The 16,297-nt window shown below is 37.9% G+C and overlaps 1 protein-coding gene across 1 annotated transcript in view; it reads right to left on the bottom strand.

The window, feature by feature from the left end:
* Positions 1 to 3,951: 3,951 nt before the first annotated feature.
* Positions 3,952 to 16,297, bottom strand: part of GTF2I (general transcription factor IIi) — a 48,151-nt gene continuing 35,805 nt past the window's right edge. Inside the window, exons 35-45 of the mRNA XM_014255018.2 lie at positions 15,462 to 15,527; positions 14,455 to 14,638; positions 13,568 to 13,620; positions 12,901 to 13,011; positions 11,989 to 12,069; positions 11,003 to 11,186; positions 10,054 to 10,082; positions 9,617 to 9,673; positions 8,284 to 8,322; positions 5,922 to 5,996; positions 3,952 to 4,482 (exon numbers count right to left, since the gene is read on the bottom strand). Coding sequence (XP_014110493.1) covers positions 5,959 to 5,996; positions 8,284 to 8,322; positions 9,617 to 9,673; positions 10,054 to 10,082; positions 11,003 to 11,186; positions 11,989 to 12,069; positions 12,901 to 13,011; positions 13,568 to 13,620; positions 14,455 to 14,638; positions 15,462 to 15,527 — 842 coding nt within the window. The 3' untranslated portion in view covers positions 3,952 to 4,482; positions 5,922 to 5,958. The remainder of the gene's footprint in view (positions 4,483 to 5,921; positions 5,997 to 8,283; positions 8,323 to 9,616; positions 9,674 to 10,053; positions 10,083 to 11,002; positions 11,187 to 11,988; positions 12,070 to 12,900; positions 13,012 to 13,567; positions 13,621 to 14,454; positions 14,639 to 15,461; positions 15,528 to 16,297) is intronic.

The following is a 16,297-nucleotide window of genomic DNA, read 5'->3' as shown; positions in this document are numbered from 1 at the left end:
AGACAGATGTCTGCTAGGGAGGGCAGGAGCCTCCCTCAGAATGAAAATGCAGACCCCCTCCCTCCGAATTACTGTAATTTTGAAATCAAGGGGTTCTCAGGCAGAGATCTGGGGATAGGAATAACAGTTCTTTACTAGGAAAATTAAAATTCATAAGTATTCAAAAGTATAAAACAAACCACTGACAGTCAGAATACAACCTGACACCCTGTTGGTCAGAGTGTTGGTAACAGTTCCATTAAATGGTGGCTGCTGTCCTCCTGCAGTGACAGACGTGGTTCTGTTGAAGCAGTGATCCTGTAGAAGGGTGTAGCTTTCCTCTGAAGGTCCAGTGGTGGTATAGATGGGTCTGGTCTTCCTCTGGGAATCCAGTGGAGAAAGGCTGGCTGTGGTGTTCCAAATCTCAGATTATATCCAGCTGGAATGCTTGGCTCCTCCCCCTGGGTGGAGCATCTCCCAGTGGGATGATGGAATTTTATCACTCCTGCAGTGAGACTCAATGTCCCATTAACAGAAGATATTCCCTGGAGTTATGAGGGATGGGTCATGAAAGCGATAAAGAACACTGCCCCACCTGGTATTAACAGATGGCAATAGAATACATACTAGAATACATCTTGCATTGCAACCCAAGACAAAGGTATAAACATTGGTGTAATTATTTTGCCAGACAAATTTCTCACAACTGGATATAACTCAGAATGTCTGAGACCTAAAAGAGCCTTCAGCATTGAGTGCCAACACACCCATCAGCATTACTGCCCACCCAGCAGTAGGCCATTCATGATGCACACCATGTAAGGACTCCAGTCCTTCCAGCAAAACCATTGCAACCACTTTCACTTCATTTTTCTTTCAGCTCCTGCATACAAAGTTTAAGTAAAGCCACTCTGCTGTAACACACTTGACAAGGCAATACCCTGGAATTATTTATTTTCCCAGCTCCTTTGCTGTGACAGTGCCCTCATTTTGAGTGAGCACTAACGACTCCACTGGCAATAGACAGCTGGGCAGGCAGCTGTGCTGAAAGTGCCTCCTAAAGAGGGCTGTGAGTAATGAAGGGATGAACCATCCTAATTTTTCAGAAGGGGAAGTCAAGCCAGCTTAAAGCCTGAGGAAAGTTGCATTATCTCATTTCCCCATTCCAAAAATGTCCAGAAGCAGTGAAACCTGGTCCCTGCTGGAGGTTCATTAGCTCAGTGTGCTTGTTCAAGTGAGCAGCAGGCAAATGTGTTGGTGGTTCTCATGTGGACAGTGCCTGTTGTTTTGGAGACAGGCACGCGGCTGAACACACCGAGTTCATGTGACAACACCAAAGTTTATTGATGGATGCCACCTTTTATAGGGGCTTCAAACTTCCCACGCTCACACACTTGACTGGTTGGGGTCTTAACTGTGCCCAGCTCACTGGCCAGTTAGATATCTGCATTCAGAATCGAGTGGGATTGGCCAGGGTCCCCTGTTTGAATTTGAATCCAACCTGTCATTGCCTCACTCAGGGATTTGTTTACATCTATTCTCTAACAAGCCAGGTTGGTCAAGTTGTTTGTTATGGCCAGTTTATCTGTGCAGCTACAGACCAGCTATAGCTGTCACAGTTCCCCCTTCTTCTGTTAAAAACTTGCAAAGTGTTCTTTGTCATCCTCTGCGTAGACAGGATGACTCGAGCCTAGCTCAAATAAGGCTTTTCAGCCAACTCGACAAGCCTAGCCCCACCAGCCAGTGATGGATCTATCCCATGTCATTGGAGATGTAACAGTCATATCCAGGAGCTGTCAGATGAGATCACCAGCAACACAAGATCTCAAGATGGCATGCCACAGGATCATTACTTAGAAGTTACAATTTTACAACTTACCTCTACAAACAGGAAATAAATCAGCTTCAGAACCATGAGAAAACCAACTAACAGAAGAAACAGTTTGTCTTACTTGGTTTGTGATTCAAGTAAATAGAATTAAATAGAAAAAATCCTTAAGTCCTCATCTATTTAAATATATAAAATCTTCTTATCTTATATAAAATCCTTAAATAAATTGTCACCTCAAGAGTCCCAGATCTCCAAACAGCAGTTGCACAAGTTGTTTCAATCACTTCTCCACTGGCTGGCTGGGGGGCCACCAATTCTAAACTATCAAAGGAAACATCCTCTTGTTTCAGTTAGGTTTTACAGGAACTTCGGAATACTAAGAATTTTACAAGACTTTTAGGGATAATAACTATAAAAATTGCATAAATATAAAAGAAAAGGTCAAATTCAAGATTTTAGACTTATTTCAAACTTTCACTCTAGGTTTTCATACTTACATAGAATCTGCTTGTTTTCCATGATTTATAGTTTTGGGACTCCATACAAGGCTATCCTTGCAGGCTGACATTAATTGCAGGATGTGTGGCACAGCACAGGGATGTAGAAGTCTATGCCTTGGGTTTTCCTCTGCATGGTATATTCTTTTCTTTGAAGGAATTATGATTAATCATCAAATGGAAGGTGACAAAACTGTTATGTTGCCATTATCCAGTTATTACAAAGTGTGTTCAGTCAGATATAGGGTTTTATCATCTGTATCTGCATTTGTAAGCATCAATACTGTAAGGTGATGAAGTCCAGGTAAATATTACCATTAATATTATACAGTGTATGCATTAGCACAAATCCTCTTCAGAAACAGTTTACTATGAAGAGTCAGGGAAAAACATTTCAAATTTACTATGCTTTAGAATAAGATTTTCTCCTTACAAACATATTTAATAGGTTTCCTTTTGGTGTTGTCTAACCTTCCAAGCTTTAGAGCTCTATTTTATAACCCTGCCTGCTCTGCTATAGATTTGTTAATTGTCAGATAAACTAAAAATAGCCAACAGCTTTTACACTTGAATAATATGTTTGCACAATCTAAATGACCGAGAACAAAACTTAATTTACATTTGGAAATCCCATAACTGAAAGCGTAAGATTTTTGGAAGAGGAAAATAAATACCTTAATGCTTCTTTTCTCTGGAGGAAAACAGCCTGGAAAATTACTGTGAGTTTTATATGGGAGAAAATTATTAAGTTAAGCTAAAATCCTTAAATATTATACAGTATCATACTGAATTTTAATGCACATTTGAAAAGAAAATGATGCAGAACCGTCAATCATAGCACGAGGACTGAAGCTGTTGAAGGTATACACAGAAGCCAGTATTAGAATGGGTGCTTGCCTCCATGGCAACCAGTTGTCATGTCTGATTTTTGAGAATTTTCCCAATCCTCTGATGCATGTTCTACCTGCCTACGGAATTACTGCTCAGACTTGATTTGTTGTAAAAGGCATAACTGTGAACTGCATGGACAGCCATGAAAAACATCAGAAACATCTTCATTTATTCATCAGGGAATATGATTTACCATTTGTGCATAATGTAATCATCTCAAACTGATGGCACTAAAAGAGAAACCTTTACAAATAATCTGCATTTTTAGAGATTATCATATAGCCAGATCTGGACATCTCTTATGGTTTGTGAAATTTGAAAAAAAAAAAAAAAGATGTGCATGAATCTTACATATTGTGACGCATAACCAGGACTACAGGGAATTTAATTTAATTGTTGTATTCACAGAATATTCTGAGTTTTTGACATAGTAGGACCTAGAGCAGGTTGTAGCATGTTTCCATAACTAGTTCTAGATGAACTAAGAAGAGCATCCCTCACAGCCTTCAGCAGAAAAGCTCTCACACACGTCCACACAACTACTGCCTACAGTAAGACTGCAAGACCAAACCCATCATACATAAACTGTGTGATGCTCTGATATAACATGGACTTACTACTTTAAATTAACAGAACAATAAACAGAACATTAAACTGTGATGGGGTTTAATTTCAGTTGGTTCCTAATCCACACACCGGAATACCGACCATTCTATCTCATTAAGGCATACTAATCAAATGAAATGAAATTCATTTGAATTCATCAAATGAACCAGTTCATCTTTTATTTAGGAAAAAACATATGAATTGTGACAGATAAAATAGGAAAAAATTGCTAAAATATACAAATAATGTGGTCCAATGAGACATTAAAATAATAGCTTAATATTCATGTGGAGGTTTTTTTTTCTCCAAAGTAAATAAACGTAACTCTTTACAGGAATTTTTCATTACAAAAACTAGCATGCATTCAGGTACACTGAAATTCAGCTTTATTGGAAAATGTGGACAGCCTCAACTAAGTCCCTGATGATTTAAATCCCTGCCATCTCCCCAGCATTGGTGTATTAAATTTAGTCCTTAATATATATTCCAAAGTAAACTCAGACATTCCAATTCTACAGTCATTCTTTGATTTAGGTCAATTCATAGAACTGCTGAAAAAGTAGACATTTCTATATAATAGTACAAAAGGGTTTGTATAGAAGATACTTCTCTTATACAATTATATTACACATCTCTGGACAGGCCCAGCAGGCTCTTCTCAGAACAGGAAGCTTCTGACTAGGTAAGAGAAATTTAAAAAGTAAGTTAGTTTCATTGAAGCCTTGTGTCTTATTCCAACTTTGAGCAGTTTGTATTTTAGTTTTCACTTCTTTAGGCCTAGATTCAGCAAGCATGCAGAAGCTGAATATTGTTCTCAATAAATATGAGATTAAATGTGTGTTTGAGTGATCTCTGTCAGAATTTAGAAGAAATATTTATTTTAGTAAAAATTCAGTGGATGGCCTAAAGCATCCCAAACTCTGAACCACTGCAGCATCAAATTGTGCAGCCACTGCTCAGACAACATTTCTATAATCTTTAATTGACAAATGAGATGGTTTTTTATATCTCACTGGCTGCAGTGCATCCCATGACAAATCAGTTTTTCCTTCAGTGTATTTTATCCTGCCACATTCAATTTTATGACAAACACCTCCATCACAGACTTCACTGATTTAATAAAGCCACAATTGCTGTGCCTGTAGTGCTCAGGGAACAGACAGTTGGGATGCTGGTTCTTCAGCTCCTGCAACTTTCTACCACATCATTTCATTGTCCTGATGCTGCCTTCTGTGTCCTGGGCTGTGTTCAGATGCACAGATGGAGGGACAAGGCTGTCCCTCAGCTCCAAAAACTTAGATGGTGCCAGGAATGAAACTCACAGGCTCTCCTAGCCAATGCTTCATTTAACTTTATACCAGTCAAATCAAACTGCTGAATTATCAAACGCTGCATAATGAGGAACATGCTTGGGTTTCAGTATTACCAAAAAGCTGAAATTGGAAGAATTTCTACTGTTTTCTTCAAATGAAGCACAGAGACTCCAAGTCATGCAGGTCAGCATTTTAGATTTGGTGATGTGATAGCATTGCTAACATTGCTCTCCACCACCACAAAAACAATTTTTAGGAATAAGGGGTGTTAAAAATAGAGAAAGATTTGGACATCTGGGCATTAATTAAACTTTTCATAAAAACTTAATTTATTTAAAGAAATATTTAATTTTTAATTTAATTTATTTAAAAGAAAGAAAAGAAAGGAAAAGAGCTTTCCTGCTCAGTTACAATTTAGAAATATATGTGCGTTACCAAGAACAACAATGCTTTTTCAAACAAACATGTCAGAGCTTTTCATAAACACTAATTCCCTCAGCTTTCAGTTGCTTCTTCACATCTCTTCTGAGGTATGTGATTACCATCACACATTTTAGGCCACATTTTTCGAGGATTTCCTCACAAATTTGAACACAGTGTACTTTACATTGCATTTGGATAATAAAGTGCAAAACATCTGACATCTTACATGTGAGAACTAAGATGCATAAAATAATTCACAACTAAAGTACTGGCACCTTCCAACATTTAGTATTATACTTCATCTCTCATTTCCCCAGCCAAAAATATAAAAATATTCTTCCTTGACAGGTGTTGACTTCAAGAAACACTAAATTATTTTACCCAGTATTGACGAGGTCTATGACATCAGGTCTGGATCTTACTTCATTTGAGAATTTTCTTCTGTTTCTGTGTTATCTGTTAAAAAATTAGTAGTGAATGAAAAAAGTGGAACTTCCCCACCGATTTTGTTACTGCTCTACTTAAGAAAAAATTAATAAAAACATGAAAATCATTAATTATCTTTTAATAATAATAATAATAAATAAATAAATAAATAAATAAAAAGTATTTCACAGCAATCAGATTCTGTGGAAATTACCATTTCCAGTGCAATGTAAAGCAGCTTAGGTTCTTAGAGCACTCTAGTTCTTAATGAATGAAAATAAAACTGGCATTAGTAGGACTGCTTCTCTCTCAACTACATACAGATTTCTGCATTATTCTATTTCAGTCTATCCCAAACAAATTTTAACCCTAGCTAATTTTCAAAGCACAGTATCATACAGGAAGACATTATGATATGTTAAAAAAAAAAAAAATCATGTTGGCTAAAGCATTCATCACCTTTTGATACAGTTTTATTCATTGCAGGGATGCTTGGAGGTAAATCAAAGGAATCTTGTGTCTGTGTAGCACTGTCCATATGACCCAGAGCCTGATTCTGTTCTTTCTGCAGAGAATATGATGTTGGATGGAAAATGGTTTTTCCCTGAAGTTGTTTAGAAGGTTTGGGGTGAGAATAATTCATCACTACAAAGCCAAGCTGTCCTACCACAATCATTTTATACCTTCCAGCCTAGTTCTGAAGTGATTTTAGCTACTGTATGCCTTTCCATAAAAACATTTCTGTAGTTACAGTGTCTGAAGCCAATTTTGGATGCTTTTCTACCACTTCCTAACCATCACATTTAAGGCCTGCAGTTGAATTTCCTCCACGTGACAGTATTCAGGAAAAACTGTCCTCCTTCTCCTGCATCATCTAGCTTCAGCAACCCACAGAGTTTTGGCATGATAAAGACATTTAATGTTCCAGCCTTCCTAACTGAGCTTAAAATCTGCAGCTCAGCTCTGCTATGACTCTAACAATTGCCTTCTCTCTGTCTTGATTGCTGCAACAGGGTCAGTCCATACTCCAAGAAAAACTGACTTAAAACCCTTGGAGTTAGCCTGTAACTCAGATTGTAACACTCATTCTAGTTGAGAATGTTCGCTTGGCTTGGCTTAGAGTTCAATGACACGACAGGGAAAGTGAAGCAATGGAGACTGGAAAGGGAGTTTCCATGGAAAAAGCTACAGAAGAACAGGAACACTGAGATTTGCTGCTTTCTCTTTTGGGGCAATGAAAGCAGGATTAGGGAATTAGCCAAAGTTGAGAATCTCAAGATGGAAAGTGCTGGTGCACAGCAGCCATCATCCCAGGGCTGCTGGCTATGCTGCCATCAAGCTGCCACAGACACATCAGCAAACCCTCCTTGGGACCACCTGACACAAAGGCAGGACCCCAGCAAACTCCCACAGCACCCTGGATCACCTTGGAGCCACAGCAGAGACAAGCAATGGCCATCCAGGGCCGTGCTGACAGGCTGGGGTACAGCAAAGGCAGCACTGACAGGAGCACAGCACGCAGCAGACAACAACATCCCAACTCTCAGGTCAATTCAGGATTTCTAATGCAAAACCACATGGGGGGGATACAAAACCTACAGCTTCCTTGGTCTTACATGCATCCACGTCCTAGAAAACACTTCTTCACCAAAAGGGTTGTCAAGCCCTGGCAGAGGCTAGCCAGGGAAGTGGAGTCACTGTCCTTGGAGGCATTTAAAAGCTGTGCAGATGTGGCACTTGGAGAGATGGTTTAGTGGTGAGCTTGCCAGTATTGGGGCAACAGTTGACTTGATGCTCTTAGAAGGCTTTTCCAAACTAAAAGATTCTACGATTCTATCTGAAAAGGACACAACTTGAATACATTCTTGGACAATAAGAAAGTTGGATGTTTTCTAGAGTTTAAGTGCTAGAAGAACAATAATACTCCACTCATTTGCCCCCAGCACAGTGTATCGAAGCCAATATGGCATGCAGAGTTCCTGATGATCACTCACTTGCATCAATTCTGGAAACTACTCCACTGAATAACTGGATGCATCATTCAGGATATGAACAGTCACTCAGAGTCTATGTATAGGCATGACTCACCAACCATGAAGAATTCATAAAACTTCTGTGTAAAATTATTTAAATAGCAATTTTTGCTGCTAAGCATTTTTCACATGATGCAGCATATTACTATAAATGAAGAAAAGTGCCAGGAACCAATAAAAGACCTTTTCTTGGTTTTGATTGACCTGACTTTAAGAACAGATGCAACTTTGTTCAGCATTACTTAAAAAATATTTGTTGATAATAACTGAAGACAAACACTTACCTCCTAGAGATACTTCTATTTTGTTTGGTTTAGCTGGCTCTAAAATGAAAAAAATACAGTCAAATGAACATGAATATAGTTTCAACAAGATAAATCAGATTAGGGAAATTAAGTTTTCCCTAAAAAAAGAACCTAATTTTTCTTTAACAATCAGACTCACATCTCTTTGTCTGAGATAAATTTGTGTAGCTTTCTATAGTTCTGCAGCAAAATATAAAAACACCCCAAAATTTTATTACATTTAACTGTGTAACACTTTCTCTTCTAAGAATGGTTCGCTGTGGCACATGTATCACCAAGACCCAGAACATAATGTGCATTTGCACAGAATACACCAAATTTGGAACAGCATAAAGAAAGAGTCGCTACTTCTCCTAAGCATTGTCTTAGTATGTGTACTAAGTATGTGTACTTTGGGGGAGAGTGGGAAGGTGCATAACAGAGGACAAGAATGCTTTAATTCCATGCTGAGTTTTCTACTATCTCTGCATGGGTTGTAGGTGAATGTGTTCTGGGAAAACCATTTAACCTTTTTAACACTGCAGATGGACCAACAGCAAGCTCACAGACCACCAGCAGCTGATCTCCTCCCTCCCACACCTAAACAGAAGAGCCAGTAATTTCCTTTATAATAGTTTTCATCATACAAGTGTCCCTTACTCTTAAAATGTTTATCAGATGTTTTCTCTTAGTTTCCCAGTTTCTTTGTATAATGACTTATTCAGTCAATTGCAGTTTTCCCCACACTACACTAAATTAGGGTACACATTCTTAAAAAGTATATGAACATTTAGAAGCTGTACTGGATCAAAGCAAAGTTGCCAAACCACATTTTCTTTAGTTAATTCACAGCCCAAAGCTAAGTTCTCCATTCAGACTAGGATAGGTGATGTGTGTGCAGTCCCAGGTGCAGTCTAGTTACAGAGCTTGGCAGCAGGCAGAAATTCCATCCAGCTATGAAAGCAAACTTCACTTGGCTGTACATGCAGACATGCACACATTTGAGTTAAGCAGATATTAATAAATGGATATTGAATTGCCTTTACACCATTTTACAACTTCACACACTGCCCCAAATAATCTTTCTTTCCAGCTCACTCACCATCTGCAAAAATCAAATCAAGGAACACACCAGTGATACAGCTTGAAGAAAGCAGAGACACTTTCCAGTAATGTTTAACAGCTATTAAAGTGTTGCACACAATTTCTCAAAATGAAATGACTCATCATGAGCACCTTACACCTAGGACATGAGTGCTAGTGACATCTGCCAATAAGATGCAGAACTCCACACCCCACCCCTCCTGCAAGGACACGTGTCACACTGCATCACCTGTGGTTGCTGCTGGTGCTGGTGGTGGTGCTTCTGCTTCAGCTTCTTCCAAGAGCTCTAAGATTAAACATGATCATTGTTTTAGTTCACAATGAAAATGGTTCACATGCAACACAAGGACAACCTTTAAATCTGCATATCCTGAAACTTATCACATGAACAGGTTACTAACACTGTGATTGAGATGTTAAATTTTCTGGTTTTTTCTGTTCAATTTTTTCTGTTACAGGAAAAACACTTCCTGTCTTGCCTTCAAGCACCAAAAATTTCCTCTTAAGTTTCCACATGTTCTTCAGAGACATGTTCAATACATGTTCCACATGTTCAATACAGAGACCTTAATAACTTGAGGCCTCTGCCACTAAGACACAATGTAGAAAATGAATCTTGGTAGGTTACAAAAATACATTTGTCATCAGTGTATCACAAATACTTACGATTGTTAATCACAAGTCCTGGAAACGGTCTGGAAAGAAAAAAAAAAGATTACTGATTCTAAAATGCACTAAAATGCGTATTTCCTCCCACTGTAACCTCCCCATACCTTCTGTAAGAGAGATCATGCTAAAAAATGAAAAGAAAGTGAAGTGAAACAGAAGGAATAGCAGCTCTTGGGCATTTTGGTTCTTCAAAGCTAGCATTCTGAAAAGTAACATATATGGGAATAGCTAAACCCTTCCCTTGAACATTGCTACTTATCAAAGGGCCACCTCTTCTTTAGGGTTCAGTACAAAACACATCAAAGTCCTTTTGGTTAGAATATGTCATGATTAAGGGCTAAGAATTCAGAGCCCTTAGTAAAATCTATTTAAGAAATTTCTCTCTCTAAAGATAAACTGAAGCTTTTAAACTCCTATGAAGTCATCTATGATTTGAGAACTTACAGAAACTGATCAGTTTTTATTTTCAACTCCTCTTTAGAATGATTCCAAAGGTTGATCTGTTCTGCTTCATGCATACAAATTAACATTGAATATGTGTGTGTGTGTGTCTAGGGAGATATACACCTACAAATGAAATTCCCTTACACTGTAACTGGACAATATTGTATTTTTAAATATTGAATAGAAAACAATGAGCTCTGAACTTGTCTCAAAACTTGGTATTATGACTGGGAAAGCAAGGCACAGAAAACTATAGGGCTTTTGTACACATTATGATTAGATTTCAACTCAAAAGACAGGCTGCTGTAAATATGCAGTAATAGGCCTTTTGTCATACTAAATTGGACATGTCCTCCTTCCTTCATGCTAGGAACATGTGGGCTTCATTTGACCTGACATACTGAGCCAACAGCTATTTAAAGATGTAATACAACTTCTATTCTCTCACATTTATTCCAGCTATGAGGCTGTATTCACAATCCAATTAATGGCAACTACATACCTAGTGACAGTAAACTTGATAAACTCTGCCGATTCCAAAATCTTCTTCATTGAGCTGATTTCCAGATAACTGGGTGCTTTAAATGCCACACCTGGAGGCATTCCATCCACCAAAATACAGCCAGGGTTGTTAGTGATTTTTCTGTATGGAACTTTCACAGGAAAATTCATACCAGTGGCTTCACCTAAGTGAGAGAGGTTGTGTTTATTTTCAAACCTAGAGTTTTTACGATTACAATGAAGAAAAAGTCTTCAGAGTATTAGAAACAAAATTAAAACCATGCTTTTTATCAGATCTGAAACTATGAAAATTCACTTGACAGTGAAATGATTACAGTGTTAGAAATGAGGTCTGGATTACACTCATGAACATTACTAGGAGAGCATTAGTCACAACTCCAACTCTGACAGTTCAGCACATAAAGAACACAGATTCTGCTCTAAGAGAACACTGTAGAACAGGATATAAAAGGAGACAGCTACATGAAGGAAAACAAAACGTTTCCTGGAGTGCTAAGAAAAGCAATTCAAGCAGCACAAGTGAAAGAACTGCAGATAGGGAAACCTAGGTCATTACTACTGTACAATGCAAGGTAAACCAAATAAAACTATACACAGCAAAAAGGTTAAATTGCATTTTAAAAATTACTCTAAGTGTTAAGAGGTCAGGATTATGAAGCCCTGAGAAGAACCATGGACTGCCAGCAAAATAAATACTTCATCCATGTTGACACAGCAAACAGGAAAAGGGAACCACGAAGCAATCTAGACTCTTAGGACTTTGTTTAAAATACCAAACTGCCTACATCACTTACAAAAGATTCTTTTTGGAGTCAAAGCACAACATTCATATACAATTTCAAATTTGTTCATTTTAATGACCATATACATAATTCACTGTGACTGAATATCCATTCAGTAACTCCAGTATGAACAACATTAATTGCACTCACATCTATATAAAAATGGGGAGTAAGAAGCAATTACCAAATTTCTGGCTAAAAAGTTCATTTACTTGCTCTCTCAATTGTCTGGCATTTTCTTTTGGCTGTCGCTCACTTTCATCACCTGGAAGAAATTGTTAGAATAGCATGAGAATTAAGCACAAATTTCCCCCCCTGAAGCTTGTTTATCCCTGCATGTTTACTCAAAGCAGGTATACCCAAGAGCTTCTAAACAGGCACTGTCTTTGTTCCTCATTTTAGTAGTAACATGGAATACTAGAAATACACCAAAATAGATGGTTGCTAAGAAATTACAGAATCCTAGAATGGTTTGGTTTGGAAGAGACCTTAAAAATTATCCAGTTCCAAACTCCTGCCATGGGCAGGGACACCTTCCACTAGACCAGGTTGCTCCAAGCCCCATTCAACCTGGCCCTGAACTTCCAGGGATAAATCTAGAGATGTCTAGAGATGCTGTTGTAAAGTAATTTAAACCAACAAATTGTATTTTATTTTCTTACAGAACATATGTAAAGGTAAAAGCAAATCTGATCATTCAGTAGATGACCATAGCATGCAACAAAAAAGCAGTAATCAGTGTTAAGGCAAAGCAGTTCAGCCTGCATGGTCATTCAATTCAGTTCAAGTACTGACATCTGGAAGTTACCAAGAACTGCAAATCAGTATTGAATTTATTGCATCATAAAACTGTGGATACTTCTTAACAGGTGGTTGGACTAAGAATATTCTAAAGATGTCACTGATGAGATATTAATGAGTGTTGGTTAATATTTAACATCTCAGCAAAACCAAAAGGTAACTTATGTTCTTTCTTGGCTGTACTTGCATTTCATCAAACCAGCTTGACATTAAGAAAAACCTTTATCAAACTAAGGAGATATCAAGAAGAATATAAGCACAAGTAGTATGATGTGAAACCAGCCAGTATACACACCTGGTACAGTTACTTGAACGATGTTCAGGTCTTCAACACGTGCAGCTGTATCCACTACTGTGTTTTCTGTGGTCCTTGCTGTATCGGCTTTACTGGGGGAATTATTTTTTCCTAAGAGGATTAATTTAGAAAACATTTATAGAGAGCTCAAAATCTTCACTCTCATCTATAAAGAAAATATTGCAAAACAACAAATATTGGCAAAGTTTTCAAAGAGGACCTAGTTTCAGTTTCAAAATCGGAGCATTTATTCCATCACCTACCTACCTACCTGACACAATTTTCTACTGGCTATCTGCACTCCTGTCTCTGGCAAGTGTGTCATTCAGATGATCAACAACTAATTTATCTCTAGACCTGAATAACTCCTGTGAATCCTACATTACTGGCTACATTTTGATAGAATGTAGTAAGGAATATATTAGAAGCACAATTATTTGCGAATAACTTAGAAAATTAATACTTCCTTGTTAAAGCTATATTTAAACTGTAACTGGTAAGTGCTTTTTCCATCTTAAAAACAAACAAACAAACAAACAAACAAACCAAGCACCTGCTTGTAGAATAAATATTTCATGAATTTATTAACACCATGCTTCTCTCATAATTAATATTTAACCCTTGAAATAAACTGTTATCTAGAAAGTTAAGCAGTTGCAAAACTCACCTTGGGGGCTTGTAGAAGACTCTTCTTTGATAGCTTCCTCAACCATCTCAGGCCTGCAAACAGATTGAACATTTTGCATACAATAATAAAGTTATAACATCAATATTAAAGAAAATCCCATTTTCTAAGAATGGTAACAAAGTGATATCCTCTGAAGAATGCAATGACTGAGAGGCTCTATAACTTCACAGAATCATAGAATCTCAAACTGGTTTGGGTTGGAAGGAACTTAAAGCCCATCCAGTTTCTTGCCCCTGCCATGGGCAGGGACACCTTCTACTAAACCAGGTTGCTCAAAACCCCATCCAACCTGGCCTTGGGCACTTCCAGGGATGGGGCAGCCACAGCTGCTCTGGCCACCCTGTGAAAATTTCTTCCAAACATCTAATTTAACCCTGCACCCTGTCAATTTAAAGCCATTCTCCCTTGTTCTATCACTACATGACCTTGTAACTTCTCTTGCCACTGTTTCTGCACCACCACAGGAGTATCTAAACCTGTTCTAGGTAAAAGAAGGAAAATTCTTACAGCCCTTATTAAAATAATCTTCACTCTCAGCTCTCTGTTTATCAACAACCAGCAAGCTTTATGAGTAGCCCATAAGTTCTCCTTGCAGTAGGAACTAAACCAGTGACGTGATAATTGTGATGGATTAAGAAATATGGCCATGCTCTTCCTCTCACAATGAAGTCTATAAATCTTTCAGAACAAAGAGATCATTGTATCTTGTTCCACTTGCACAGCTTTCCAACCATTTCCTCAAGTACTAAAAATATTCTAGTGTGTATTTTATAGAATGATTTAGCAAGTTGGCAACACGATCTCATTTTTTGATCTGCATTTCAATTCTCATAGAACAGATTATCAAAGCCATATGGGAGACTTACTTTTTAAGAATAAATTTTATTTTAGATTTATTTCTCAGGATCTTTTCTAGTCTTGGAATCCCAAAAGTCGCAGGCTGGCGAAAGGGCACTCCCTCAGGTAGTCCTTCCACATAGAAATCCTCTGGGAAGGAATCAAACAGTGCATATGGCACCGTCACTGGCTCACTGAGTCCCAGAGCTTGCCCTGGAATGCAACAGAGGTACCAGTTAGGTGATGGCTGTGTACAGAAATAAAATACCTCTGGTATAAATGGGATAGAGTAGCTGGCACATACATACTCAATTAGGTAGAACCTGCAGGCTCTGCCTTTTCTGGTGACAGCTGTGAGTATGCAGGAAGAAAATTAAGTTTCAAACCTAACTCATCCTGTTGCAGTAAATCTCGTATTTCAGTAATTTGCTGAAAATCAGTAATTTGCAGCCAGCTAATGCCACTGGCTTGGTCCGCATACAAGACTATCCTATTTGTATGTCACTTTGTTGAAGGCAATGCATTCTGCCTCCTCTAGAGAACAGCACCAAGGGCAGGTGAGATCAGTGCTCTTGTTCAAAAACCCACACTCATCTGAGTAATGAGAAGCCATTACTTCCGAAAGTCACTAGCTTCCAAACAGCCTGCACGAGAAGAAGTGCTGGAATATAATGGAGCACATTTCTCCAGAAACAACCCATAACCCATTTTGAGTCATGCAGAGACATACAAAGTCCCATCTATAAGCAGAGTGATGAAAGCTTAAAATGATGTGCCAGTATGTGGAATCACTCTGTCTGTGGATCATTAAAAAAAACTGTGATCCAACTAGAACTTCTCCATTTTCAAACCTGAGTAAAATAACTAGTGGAAATAGGACACTGGATTGCAAATACATGAGAATGAACTCAGATGGGAAACAGGAATGTATAAAAGGATTGTAGGACCACTGGAATGAACATATGAACACCCCTCATACATCTAACTGCATGTTCACAAGAAAGGCATCCCAGTAAAAAAGAATCAATAAACATACCGCATTTTTCACTAAAAAGATTTTCAACTTTCTGCTTTAAGTTATTGATTCTGGAATTCCACGCCTCTGCCAGGAGGAAATTGGAAGAATCAGAACAACGCTCATACAATGAATCAGTCTTTGAATAACATTTCAATAAATGTTTTATAAATTATTATGCTTGATAACCAGTTTACTGTGCAAAAATGTGCAAAATGGCTTTCATCCTGCAAAACTATATTCACATCAATCCTCATTTTCCTGAAGCTTTGAAAGATAATGCCACTAGATAAAACAAAGGTGATTAAAAGTGAAATTAATCCAAGAGGGATCCAAATTTACTGTCAGCATAAAACACTATCAGATAGTACATAATTTACTCATCTGAACCAGCACCCATAATAGTGGCAAAAGTTTCCTCATATGTTCAGTGACACAGCCCTGAAACACATGCCTCTCCCCTGAGAACTTTAATCTCTAGTAGTTTCTACTTTAGAGGTGAGATTAAATACCCATCTAGATGGGCATTTTGTTTCTGCCAGCCATCAGAGCAATTACAAAACTGGTTTACTTGTGGCTGCACTAAGTGGGTCTTAGTGCTGGTCTACAAAACTAAAACCTCAGTCTAAAGTTTAAAAAAGTTGCAGATTAAAAAAGAAAAAAAAAAGCCTAGGTCTAACAGTAATAGGAAGTCCAAGAAAACTGTATGCAACTCTGAATATGAATAACACCCATGCCAAATCAGTATCTCATTCATTCTCAACTGGCTTGGTAGGAGTAAATAATGCCTTTCTAATACGTTTTATGGCCATACAGCTAAAAAGAAAGCATAGGGGACAAAAAAAATAAAACAAATA

Source organism: Pseudopodoces humilis, chromosome 23 (genome assembly GCF_049639895.1).
Source record: "Pseudopodoces humilis isolate 2021_Gansu_Grassland_sample_001 chromosome 23, ASM4963989v1, whole genome shotgun sequence".
NCBI classification, from domain to species: domain Eukaryota; kingdom Metazoa; phylum Chordata; class Aves; order Passeriformes; family Paridae; genus Pseudopodoces; species Pseudopodoces humilis.
The sequence above is the reverse complement of the archived record's forward strand: the minus strand, read 5'-3'. Positions and strand labels throughout refer to the sequence as shown.